Raw genomic sequence first — 12,354 nt, 5'->3', positions numbered from 1 at the left:
GTCTGGGAGAGACAGGGACTTGTAGCTTTGTTTGTGGCTCACAGGATGGAGTGTGAGGCAGGGAAGCACAGAGGAGAGACAGCCCATGGACAGGATGGTCTGGAAAGGCACCCAGGGGTCCAGATGAACTGGGTCTGGAGGAAGTCTTTATTGGATGGAGGGCTCAGAGACGCTCTCAGATCTGTGTCTCTGTCTAGCTTCCCCTGACTCACCCCACCCAATAAACCAGGTTGAGCTTCTTTAAGTCTCTCCTGACCTCACAGCCCTTTGCTCACATTTCAAGTTCTCCATGGTCACCACCAATCTACCTTTCTAACTTTATCACTCATAACTTTTTTCTATGAAAAACTTAGCTCTTTCTCAATCCTAAGGGAATTTCTTCACATTCCTGTAATTGAAATTGCACTCATCCTTCAGGGAATTAAACTCATCACCCATCTGTCCCCTGTCATAGTACCTTCAGCAGCTCTTCTAAGGTCTTTCCTCTGCAATGCACACTCCTTTTCCATTTCTTCGAAGTTGCCCGATTTCCTTCAATTTCAAATTCTTTTGGCGTGAACCAAACCCCCTCTTCATTCTGAATGCACTTCTCTGAGGATCCTGGAGGATAAAGACGGCCCATTCCTGGATCCAATGTCATGCCCTGTGAATTCTCCTAAACCTCCGAACCCTAATTGTGGGGGTTCCACCTGCCTGGATTCAGAAAGACTCTCTGTGCGGAGGGAGCAATAGTAGGGGAGTCTGGATTTCTCCTCTTGTAGATGGAAGGAAGCCCTCAACCCTGCAGGAGTGGCAGATGATTTGCATTTTATGTGACATCTACATGTGGCAAGTAGTGCCATTGGGTCCATTAATGACTTCCATGTGGGGGTGGAGTGGCCTGGTGGCCAGGTTCACCACAACATGGCAAAGTGAAAATTCCTTGTGAACAAGTACTTCTCTCTCTGTAGCCTAGTGTGCAGGGTTTATCTCCTGGACAATTAAACACATGGGTATTTTCCTCTCTTCTAGTGGTTCTAGGGGTTTCAAAGAGCTGAAGATCAAGAAAACCCACCTTGTTTCAATTTCTCCTTATATAAAATCCCTTTAGCTTCACCACAGGTCACGGGAAGTTCGGGAGAGTGAAAATCCACAGATTCATCTTCGGGTTCTTCTAAAAGTTGAAGGGAAAGAAGAAGAGTATAGTTTTGCTAAGTCTTCATTCTCTTTCCTGAATTCCCCTTTCCCAGATTTCTGACGATAGTAATAGCAACAATAATCATGTAAATGGCGCTGGGAAACAGCCTCTGGTTAATGGGCAGCATCGCTCCCATATTCAGTGGCAGATTAGCCACGTCTACAGCACAGTTTCTGATAAACAATACCGTCACCACCAACACTGCATCAAACAAAATGTTTAGTAAAGCACATGGGGCTCCTGTGGTGAGTTTTAGTTCATGAGCTAATTGGCTATCACTTAATGTTCCTTTATTCCATAAGCATCCCGTTTATCCCTCTGTGCGGGAAGAAGTTGCCTACCCAAAATACTTCTCATGGAAGAAAGGTCTTTTTCTATAATCTTATCACCTGATTAAACGAAGGCAGGATAAGTGAGTTGCTTAGCACCCAGAGATTAGTGTCAGTCTTCATTTTCTGCTGTCCTTTTTCATTTTATTGCTTTTCTGTTTCGTCCTCCATGAGTCAAAAAAGAAAACCCCCAAGGACTCTAGACTAATCTGTAAATTGCACACAGAAAGATTTGGCAATGGTGAACCTTGAGCAGGGATGTGGGGTATTGATTCAGGAGAAGCAGTTAGAAAAGAGTTTAAAATAAATACCAGCCTTTCCTGCTTCTTTTTACCACAGCCTCACTGTGGGTGAATTCATTCCAGATAGACTGCAGGAGCCATCTCTGGGGCGAGGAGAAGGCGCTCCCCGTGACTTGTGTTGAGTTATACAGGATGTTACATGCAGAATGAGGCTAGGAGAACAGCCAGTCCAATTTCTCTCTTGCCTCAAACACTTACTGAAAGAGCCAAAGGCAATGTATGAAAAGGCAAGAGCATCCCCAGAGAAAGAAATGAGCAGCATCGATGGCGAAGAAACCATTAGTTACTTTGGAAGGATATGAACTAGAGTCAGAAGAGAAGGCAGAGATCCCGGAGAAGTGAGGGGATGGCTCCCTTGGACGGAATGCTGAAAGATGCCCAGCCTTGGAGGGGCAGGGGCGGGGGGTGGGGGGGTGGAAAGGAGTGAGTGGGTGGGGAAGAACTTAGTTTCAAAAGCCAGCCAGCATTCTTGCATGGAGTGGCTGGCTCCACCACTGTCTCTGGACTCTGCCCACTTAAATAAATATGGCCCGGGGGATGACAGCTCAGCCTCAGGAGCCAGACTGGCTGGGCTTATGATCTTGACTGTGCAATTTACTAGCAAGGTTATGTAAGTGCATATTACTGTCAAGGTTGAGGGGAAGACTAGCCATGGCAGATTTCTAACTTGGGTGACAAGGCAGAGGCACAGGTAACTTTGGACCATGGCTGCAAACACCAAGGGTGGTGAGTGGGCATCAGGGACCCTGCATAGTTGTCTGCCTCATGGAACTAATTCCCTATGGTAAGTACAGGTCCCAAAACACAGATGTCTCACACAGGCTTGTGAGCAGATGCAGGAGCAGTGGGCGGCCCTGGGAGTTCTGGGCAGCAAGCCAGGGCACAGAGTTGTGGGCACAGGCAGACCTCCCTCTTTTACCTGGTTCAGGCAGGCTACCAAGTCAGCCAGGACCTTCTGTCCTGGGTATTTCCAAAGCCCCCACCCTGTGCCCAAGGAGGGACAGCTTCCTGATCTGTTCCTGTAATCCTCCATTTAGCTTAGTCTCATCTGCTCTGTCTTGCAAACAGGCTTTTAAGGAGGCAACCCTGAGGGGAAGGCCTCCTTCCCACTCTCCCACATCTGCTAGATCACCATTCACAAGCTTGAGCCAACCAGGAGGAGCCTGCTATGAAAGCAAGCAATTAACAAAGAGAGTTCCTGGAAATGGAAAGCAGGGTGGACGAAATGAAAAGAAAGCCTAACAGAGGCAAGAAAAGCAGGATGGAAAAAAAATCTTCATAGGGAGATGAACTTCAGGAATTCTTACCAAACAAGGGGGAAGGTACATAGTGAAAATCATGCATGGACAGACCTGGCCTGGGGAAGGGTCTGGAGCTCCGTGATCTGTACATGAAGGATTCATAGGGAGATGCGGTGGGTGGACAAAAAGCCAGAGTCAAGGGAATAGGAAAGGCCATGCCCACATTGTGTGGTTTATTTTTACAGCAACCTATAGAAAAGGAAAGCAATGAGGGTGATCCTCATTTTATAGATGGGGGACTCGACTCACAGTTGGAGAGAGAATTCCTGAAGATCCCACACTGTACAAAGTAGAACTGGCATTGGAATCCGACATGCTGGACCCTTATTCTAGTTCCTTCCATACTGTCAGAAATGCCTCACCAGGACTCCATACTGTGTGTTGATAACAGCACAGAGACAGCCGGTGTTAAATCAGAAGGCACAGCCAGGGTGGAAGTGCTAAGGAGGCAGAAGAAGCTGATGCTGACAGACAGCTATCAGCATTTGCTGAGATCCATGCCTCCTACTCATGTTTCTTAAAAAGACAAGGGACTTAGAACACCTAGGTTGATTTCAGTTCATCTGAGTCTTTTATGCTCTAATTGAATCTGTAAAGTGGGCTGAACAATACTTATTTAACGGTTAAATGGCAAAATGTGGAACAAGGTGGTTTGCCAGTTGTAAAGTGGTGTAGACTTCTATTGTTATCAGGGCCTCTGCATATGGTTGTGTGGACTGTACATTGAGCAAGGATCCATCTTTAAGAAGTTCTCTGATTCATACTCAGAGCTGTATACTTTCTACAAGGACTTTCTAGCAAAGGACAGCAAAGGACCTGGTTTTAGGAGTCAGCTCTGATAGATGTAGGGAAAGCATATTGAGGAAAGCACATTTTTTTCTAATGCACACAAGTGCATTGTCAGTACATGGAGGCTCTGATATTGGTATTCATACTTCATGAAGAATAGATGATGTATTGATTGGACAGTTATTTAAGCATACAGTCTATATGTATTTAAGCATACACATTCCATGTGAGGCATGGATCACTGGGCATAGAGCAAAGAGCAAGACTGACCACTTCCTGACCTCATTGGACTTTCCCACCGTGAACAGGACAGTTAATTTTAGTTTTGACAAGTGCATGAAGGATAAAAAACACTGGACTCCATGAAGGCGGGTCAGGGAGACCTGCCCTTGCCTGCTGGGACAGAGAATGCGTAGTTCAAGGTGAGGCCTGGGGATGTGTAGCAAAGGGAAGGAGAACAAGGGAAATCAGCTTTGGGGAAGGGTGTTTGAGGGGGAAGTCCTGGGCAGGAAAGGAGGATGAAGCATCCAGTGTCAAAGGAACTTATGCTTTGAGAAATAAGACACTTGGGGTGTAGGTGGGGATTGGATTATGGGTGTGGGTTATGTTGTTTCTTGACCTAGGTGCTAAGTACTTGTGAGCTTTTCCTTTGTGTTAATTCCTCAGACTGTTCATTTGTGGTACATGCATCTTACTTAAGCAAGCATTATATCAGTGCTTCTCAAAGTGCCGGCACATGACAAGACAGGAACGTGATCAAATAGAAATAAGGCATCTCCACTGAAGAGGTCTTGCTGTGAAAACAAGGTGCTCAGTGTCATGGCTGATTTATACGTTCTATCTTTGCTGACTTGCAGCGAACAGACTTGTGGATGGCACCAGTCTGAACACCCCACCTCAAGTAGCACCTGTTATAGGTAAATAATAAATTCATGGAAGGAAAATGCCAATGTTGCTGGAGCCTAATGAGGGAAAGGAGAGTGAGAGTGAGAGGAGACAGTGCTGAAGAAGTGTTACAAAAGCAGAAGAGAAATGAATGCTCATAGAAAAGGAGCAGGGGAAAGAAAAGGAGGACGGAGAGGAAGACAGTGGCCCCAAGAGGCAGTGGAGTACAAGGGGCAGAAGCAAGCCAAGGGTCTGACCCACAGCCAGTTGGCCTGCACCCCTGTCTATCACAGGAAGAGAAGGCTCAGGTCTCCAGAGGTAGGAGCTCCCTCAGGGCCTTGCTTGGACAAAGGTTTCCATCAAGTTTTAGAATGAAGGAAGTAGAAGTTTATGTTAGAACTTGACTCATGGGTATGGGCATTCTCTCTTAATCACTTTTAGGTCCTTGTATAGTTTTGTTTAAAGAATTCCTCCCAGTGAAGAGGCGGGTGATTGGATAAGCAGCACAAGGTATGTGCCGGTGTCACCTGGAGTGTCAGGTGTGGTGCCTCGTTAGACTGGTGGAGAACGCAGGTGAAGGAGACCTAGGAGGCAGAGGACAGGATGGGAGCGAAAGGGAAGGAAGCAAGGACAATCAGCAGGTTGCTCACTTACCCTTTGGGGGAATATTTTTCTGACACCTTCTGGTTGAACTTGAACTGACTTCTTTTTTTCCTTTCTTTTCTAAAACATATAATAATGCCATTTATAATTCTAAACATAGACCTATATGCTTTATATATCAACTATTTTAAAGTACTTTTCTGTATTTCTACCACTTTGGAGAGACAAGATAGATGTGAGTCTTATGAAAGGGACATTATAGCATTGACCACGGAGAAATAGCAAGTTCATGTTAATAGGAAGGCTAAAAGTGTTATAGAAGCCATATTTTCATAAGTTAATATATATTAATAGAGTATATAATAATCAGTATAATAATGTGTATATATGTATTTAATACAAACACTAGAAGTAGATAAAAGATATATACTTAAAAATGTTACATAGAAAGGACTTTTTAAGGAAGAAATATAGAACATCAAGCTATGGTTCTCAATGCTGGTTGATTTGGTCCCCAAAGGGGTATTTGACAATTTTGGGAAATCTTTTTGTTTCTCATGAGTAGAAGGAAGATGCTACTGGCATTCAGTGGTTGGGATGCCGTCAAACATCTCATGAGGCACAGGACAGCACTCATGACAAAGAATTATTCAGCCCCAAATGCTGGTAAGTGTCAAGGGGATAAGCTCTGGCATAAGCCATCTTGGAAAAGATAACCTGATTTGTCTAAATAAATTTACAAAAAAGTCTCCACAACAAACATTTCTCAAATAAGTTACAAAACAAAAACAAAAGCAGAAAGATTGCAATAAGATAATGAAGAGTAAATTTTCATAATTGATCAAACAAAAAAATGAATAGTCCTATATAAAATGGGCAAATATGAACAGGTGAACCTCAAAGGGAAAAACTTTTAATAAAAAAATTATTTAAGAAAGAGGTATCTTAGTAGAAATAGGCTAGATGATGTTATGATAAATTATGACTCTCCCAAATTTCAGTGGTTAATTATAGGCATCAGCAAAATACAGCTTGAAGACCAAATCAATCAAATACTTGTTTTTATAGATAAAGATTTATTGGGACATAGATATCAGCAAATGACTGCCTGAAGGCCAAAGCAGTCCAATGATTTTTTTCTGTAAATAAAGATTTTTGGAACACAGCCAGGCGCATTTATTTATATGTTTGTCTCTGGCTGCTCTCATGCTACAATGGCACTGTTGAGTGGTTGCGAGAGAGATTGTAGGGCCAGCAAAGCTATTATCTGGTGTTGGTTTAGAACAACCCAGTTTTACTTCTCCCTTATGCCACTCATTCATCACAAGTTAGATGTGGTTCCATGTAACTGACATACATGGATCCTGGGGACAGCAACCTCTGTCTAGAACATTATTGGTCCCATGACAGAAAGAAAGATACACAGGCCCTTAAAGTTTTGGCTTTGAAGTGACCCTCACACTTCTGTCTACATTTCTTTGGTCAAGTCAAGTGACATGGCCATTCTGGAGTCTACATGGCAAAAGCATATAATCTTCCGAGATATCAGTGAGTAGTAGTACAACCTACCACAGCATGTTGAGCCACATTCATGGTGCAAAGAAACTCAAAGGAAAACATGGGTGGAATATCATTCTTTGCTTTTAATCTGTCAACACAGAAAACTCTTTGTTTCTAGTTTTGGTGAAGGTGTAGGGAAAATGATGTTAATGGGAGTCTAAACTGGCAACAATTTGATCATCAGTATGTGCTTATTTCATTTTTATTATTTTATTTTATTTTAAATTTATTGATTTATTTTGAGAGGGGGGGCAGAGAGAGAGGAAGAAAGAGAATCCCAAGCAGATACCACGCTGACAGTGCAGAGTCTGACATGGGGCTTGAACCCTTGAACTGTGAGATCATGACCTGAGCTGAAACCGAGTCTGATGCTTAACCAACTGAGCCCCCCAGGAGCCCTGGTATGTACTAATCTTAAATATGTAGACTCGTTGACTACATATTAAGAAACCACTTCACTTCTGGGAAGAAGCCATAAGAAACATTCCTAGGAGTGTGTCCACTTTGAGGATTGGTGCTACTTTTCATATGGGGCCAGCTTGCATAAAGAGAGCAGCCCCCAGATTCGGTGGAGCTGTGGTAACTACTAACAGAAATGTAAACAGTAGATGCTGGGAAGGGGTGAGTCCATATGGAGGTGTACTACATGCTGGGAGCACACTGCTTCTACTCACAACCACTCCCAACCCGGAAGCTCCTTGCTGCCTTGTATGCACTGCTCCCTTCTTCTATCATTTCCTTCACATATACACCCAACCCGTTGTCTGCCCTGTGAGAGACCCTCTCATGCGGAACATTCATGGCAGATTCAGTCATCAGCCTTACCCTCTGGTCCAGAGGTTTGGGTACATCCAGTCCTTGCCTTTTGGGCTCTTGTCATGACCTCTGAGTTCCTGGTTGAATCGTCCTTCCTTTCAGTTGCCTGATCCACCACTTGGAGCTTTTCTTGGATTCTGTGTTTAGGTGAGGCTGCTTGTGGGATTTGTGAGTAGTTTAAATTGGGGTTCCCAGTGAACCTCCTCCTCTTCCTGTTAGGGACTTCCCCTCTCATACCCAAGTTCTCAAACTTTCAGGAAATCCCTGAACCCTTTACACTTTTATCTCCTATTTTCTTATAATTATTCCTCTTCTTTCTTTTATCTTTTTTTCTTCAATACTCTGTCCTGTTTCCCTTTTTCCCTTTCAACTCCTCTTTTTGTCTATTAATTACACATGCATCAACTAGAATGTAAGCTCCATTAGGAGGGCAGAGATGTTTGCTCTTTGCTCACTGCTGAGTCTGCAGGACCAAGGACATGTGCCTGACACGTACCTCACACTCCATTCACCTTTGTTGACTGAATATAGAAGGGGAGCATATTTTTGAAAATATCAAAATGATGTACTTTTTATCCTTATAAATCACAATGTCCCAGGTTCCCTAATTATTAAATCACTAAGTTTCTGGGAAAGGACAAAGATCCTGGCGTCAACTGAGACATCAGTGCTCAGTTTGAGGCCGTTTTGGAGACCTTACACAAAATCTTGAGACACTTGTTGAGAGCTCAAGAGACGTCTAAGTTCCAAAAATTACCTTAATAGGCTAACACTACAAATTTGGAGAGTTAAATGTGAAGGTTTCCTAGAAGTCCTTGGTAAAGAAAACTCAGCATACGACAAAGGCTAAGTTTCCTCCAGCCCAGGAAGGCAATGGGGTTGGAAATAGGGAGGAAGCCATACGGGGAAGAAGAGGGCAAGCAAGTAGATCTGAGTCCCCTCTCGGGATTGAGAGGCACTGAAAACAAGCAAGAAGTTTTGGAGCATGTCCAAATCAGTGACACGCATGTCATGATGCATGTTGGGAGCTGCAGGGAAATGCCCTCCCAGAGTGCTCACACAATAGCCCAGAATTCAAGGGAAGTCCCACTGACTGTCATACCTTGGTCCTTGGGTACACAGTGTTGAGTAAAAGAATGAAGGAAGAAGGAAGGAGAAAGGTGGGAGGGAGAGAGTTCAGGAGAAAAAAACAGAATGGTGAGGACAACAGAGAAATAAAACAGGAACCAGAAAATGCAGCTTCATAAACTTTTGTTTCCTATACTGCAAATAACGCAGTTTTTGTGCAGAGTAGACACATGATAAGCAGGCATGAGTCAATTTGGGTGGTTTTGAACGCTCGGTGACTCCAAATCCAGCTCCAGTTTGATATTGGAAGTCTGAATCTTGCCTGCCCATTTAGGCTTGCCCTGTCTACCCATCCTGGCTCTGAGCCAGACTAGACACAGTCCTAATCTCAAACTGATACCCCCTATCCACTTCCACCCTATTTCTCCCAATGGTAAGAGACAAGAAGTCTGCTGGAACCAACATGGTTCTGGGTTCTCCTTTTTTTGTGAGGAGGGTGGCCAAGGAGGCAGGGGAGGGGCTGACTGCTCCAGTGATACCCGGATGACCATCCGGTTGGAGAGGAGGCCATGCTGGTCATTAGGAGAGGGATGAGCAAGGGAATAGTGACACCACTCTTCTTGAGTACCTTTTGGGAGCCTTGGTTTCTGTCTTATTTTTGAAGTTGGCAGGTTATATTTTTCTCCCTTTCCTAAAACAAGAAAAAAAAAATCTCTTAAGTCTATTAATATTGATCTACAAGCTTGAGATGTCAATATATTATAAATAAATTGTACTTGTGTAAAAAAAAGTACTCCATTTTACTTGGAAATTAAAAAAAAGGATTGAACAAAGAAGTAATAGGCACACTAAGTTATTAACATTTAAAATATGCCATTTGTTTCAAATTAATAACCAGTTTTTCAAAAGAAAATAGAGATTGTTATAAGCCACAGATATAAGAGATTTACTTAGCCAAAATACAAGGTAATCATAAAGGTAAAAGATGAACAGACTTAACTGTTTAAAAAATAAAAAATTTCTACACTTCAAAAAATATTCTCATAACATTGAGACAAAATTTGGGGGAAATTGCAGTATATGTAAAATACAGAGGCTTAATATCCTTAATAGATAAAGAAAAAGAGAAATAGAACATTTGGAAGATGGGCAGAGAACATAAGTTGAAAATACTCAAAGAGGAAATACAAATGACAAATTTATTTAAAAATTATCTTTAGACCACCAATCATGATAAAACGGCATTGTTTGGTTTTACAGATACCCATCCTTGCAAAGGTTTTATCCTATCTTGTGTTGATGAGGAGGTAGCACATGAGTATTTGTATATTATCCAAGGGAACACAAGCAATTCCATTTTCTAAAGAGCAACTTGCTGACGTATATGAAATTGAAGATATGCAGACTCTAACCAGGCATCTCACTCTTAGAAATTAATTCTGAGGAAATCATTGGACATCCGTGCAAAGGTACAAACACACACTCAAGTGATTGCTATTTTATCTCAAATAAAAATAAGAGATAGCCTAACTGTCCATCCTATAGATGATTATTGAAACAAATTGCAAATTATACAATAATATGCTATGTAAGTAAAAGAAAGAAAAACATAACATTGATATGCAGATGTGTGTGTTAAGTACACAATGAAAGAACTGTTGATAAACTACATAGTGTGAGCTATCTATTTATAATGAGATAAATGTATGTATATTTCTAAGGTATAGAAATAAAGTGGGGGAAGCAGATAAAACAGGACTTTCACCCTCTGATTAATAACTTCCTGTACAGATTCTGCAGATTTTATTGGGAACATTGTATGACACAGGACAGGAGAAGCTATGTTGCAGTACTGACAAAACCAAATTTTGTTGGCTTAATGTAACAATGTATTTCTCAGTCACATAGAGTTCTCTGCAGGACTTGGCATCTCCCAGCAGCCTTTGCGGGAGAGCTAAGACCCATACTGTCTTGGCCTCCCAGCACCTCCCTCTTCCACACACTTCCACACTCAGGGGCAGGGGGTGTGGAGAGCTATACAGTGGCTCTTCTGTGTTTTGACTCTGTTCTGTGACACTCTCACCAGCTCATGGCCAGACCTGTGATCATGGCCCTATCTCCTGCAAGGGGCTGGGAAATGCAGTGTCCAGGGAGGGAAGATTTGGAAATAATGAAAAGCACTAGCAATGCTCCCCATAACAGTGTGCAGGGCAGGTTCTGCTGGTTGTTCATCTTTCTCTGGTTTCCCTTTTTCTTACTAATCAGGCCACTAATACCTGTCCTTCTAGAATAAAAATGACATTTCCCAACCTCCTCTGCAGTAAGGTGTAGTCAAGTAACTCCTAGCAACGAAATGGTAAGAGAATGACTGAATGCAACCTGCGTCTATTATCCTTCAACGGAGGAAATGTGCCCTCATTGATCTTGCCTCTTTCCTTTGGTGGGAATGGAGACCTGCTGGCTGGACCCCAGCTCCTAAGGACTGCCCTCTGAGACTTGCAATCCTTCATCCTTACCATGCACATTGCTTGGTGGTATGCTGGGCGGCTCCTGGGGTCTCTCATCTTCATTCACTTCTGAACAGTCATCCCTGATCTCTGAAAAAAGAAATGACATTCCTTTGAGAGCTCAGAAAATGCCCCAGGAACATTCCATAGGAATCTCCTGGAGTCCCAGGGAAGACCATTGCTCTGAAAGCTAAAGGTTCTGGGTATTGCTTGAGCCTCCATGATCCCTCCAGAGAATGCATCTACCACTCAGTCTGTCTGCCACCCTGGGGAGGGGCAGAGCGAGACTGGGCAACAATGTCCTCTCCCAATGGAGACATCCAGGGAAGGGCTGTCATCTGAGCCCTGAACCAGAGGCTCAATGTGAGGTCATGGATCCCTGGGGTATCCCAGAAGCCCCTTCAGGAGATCTCTGAGGTCAAAACTGTTTCCATACTAAGATGCTCTTTGCCTTTTCACTGTGTTGATGTGTGTTCACACGGAGCAGGAGTCCAGGCAGGTAAAGCTTCTGGTGCCATAGTATGAATCAATGCCCTGCCCCTAAAGCCTAAGGAACAGCCCCTTCAGTCTCCTTTCCCACACACCGTCAAAAGAAAAAAGCCAGTTTCACTTAAGAATGTTCTTGATGAGCCAATTAAAATTATTGACTTTCTTATATTTCTCAGCTTGAGTATCCATCTTTTTAATAGTCTATGTGAAAAACTGGGGAGTCCATATAAAGCAGTTTGTTATATCTTAAAGCACAAATGTATCAAGAAAAATACTTGTGTGATTGAGCTGGAAGCTCACTGCGTAATTCAGGGAACCAATAGTTTCCAAGTGTCCATGATATTATAAAATCCTGCCTAAACAGAAGATTCATTTAAAATGCAAGATAGGGCAACAATAGCCAAAACATGGAAAGAGCCTAAATGTCCATCACCTGATGAGTGGATCAAGAAGATGTGGTGTATATATATACAATGGAGTACTACATGGCAATGAGGAAGAATGAAATCTGGCCATTTGTAGGAAAGT

At 42.9% G+C, this 12,354-nt stretch overlaps 1 protein-coding gene across 6 annotated transcripts in view; it reads right to left on the bottom strand.

Annotated features, from left to right (window-relative positions):
- SP110 (SP110 nuclear body protein) overlaps nucleotides 1-12,354 on the bottom strand; it is a 37,459-nt gene that overhangs the window by 9,570 nt on the left and 15,535 nt on the right. For 5 of the 6 annotated variants that reach the window (XM_029933612.1, XM_029933616.1, XM_029933614.1 and 2 more), the window contains 6 exons: nucleotides 11,347-11,427; nucleotides 9,459-9,521; nucleotides 7,772-7,918; nucleotides 5,438-5,506; nucleotides 1,055-1,153; nucleotides 458-600 (listed from right to left, as the gene is read on the bottom strand). In XM_029933612.1, the coding sequence (XP_029789472.1) occupies nucleotides 458-600; nucleotides 1,055-1,153; nucleotides 5,438-5,506; nucleotides 7,772-7,918; nucleotides 9,459-9,521; nucleotides 11,347-11,427 (602 nt within the window). The remainder of the gene's footprint in view (nucleotides 1-457; nucleotides 601-1,054; nucleotides 1,154-5,437; nucleotides 5,507-7,771; nucleotides 7,919-9,458; nucleotides 9,522-11,346; nucleotides 11,428-12,354) is intronic. The other variant, XM_029933613.1, reaches the window with a different exon arrangement.

This window comes from Suricata suricatta, chromosome 3 (assembly GCF_006229205.1).
Source record: "Suricata suricatta isolate VVHF042 chromosome 3, meerkat_22Aug2017_6uvM2_HiC, whole genome shotgun sequence".
Taxonomy (NCBI): Eukaryota; Metazoa; Chordata; class Mammalia; order Carnivora; family Herpestidae; genus Suricata; species Suricata suricatta.
Note: the sequence above shows the minus strand (reverse complement) of the source record. Positions and strands in the feature narration are given on the sequence as shown.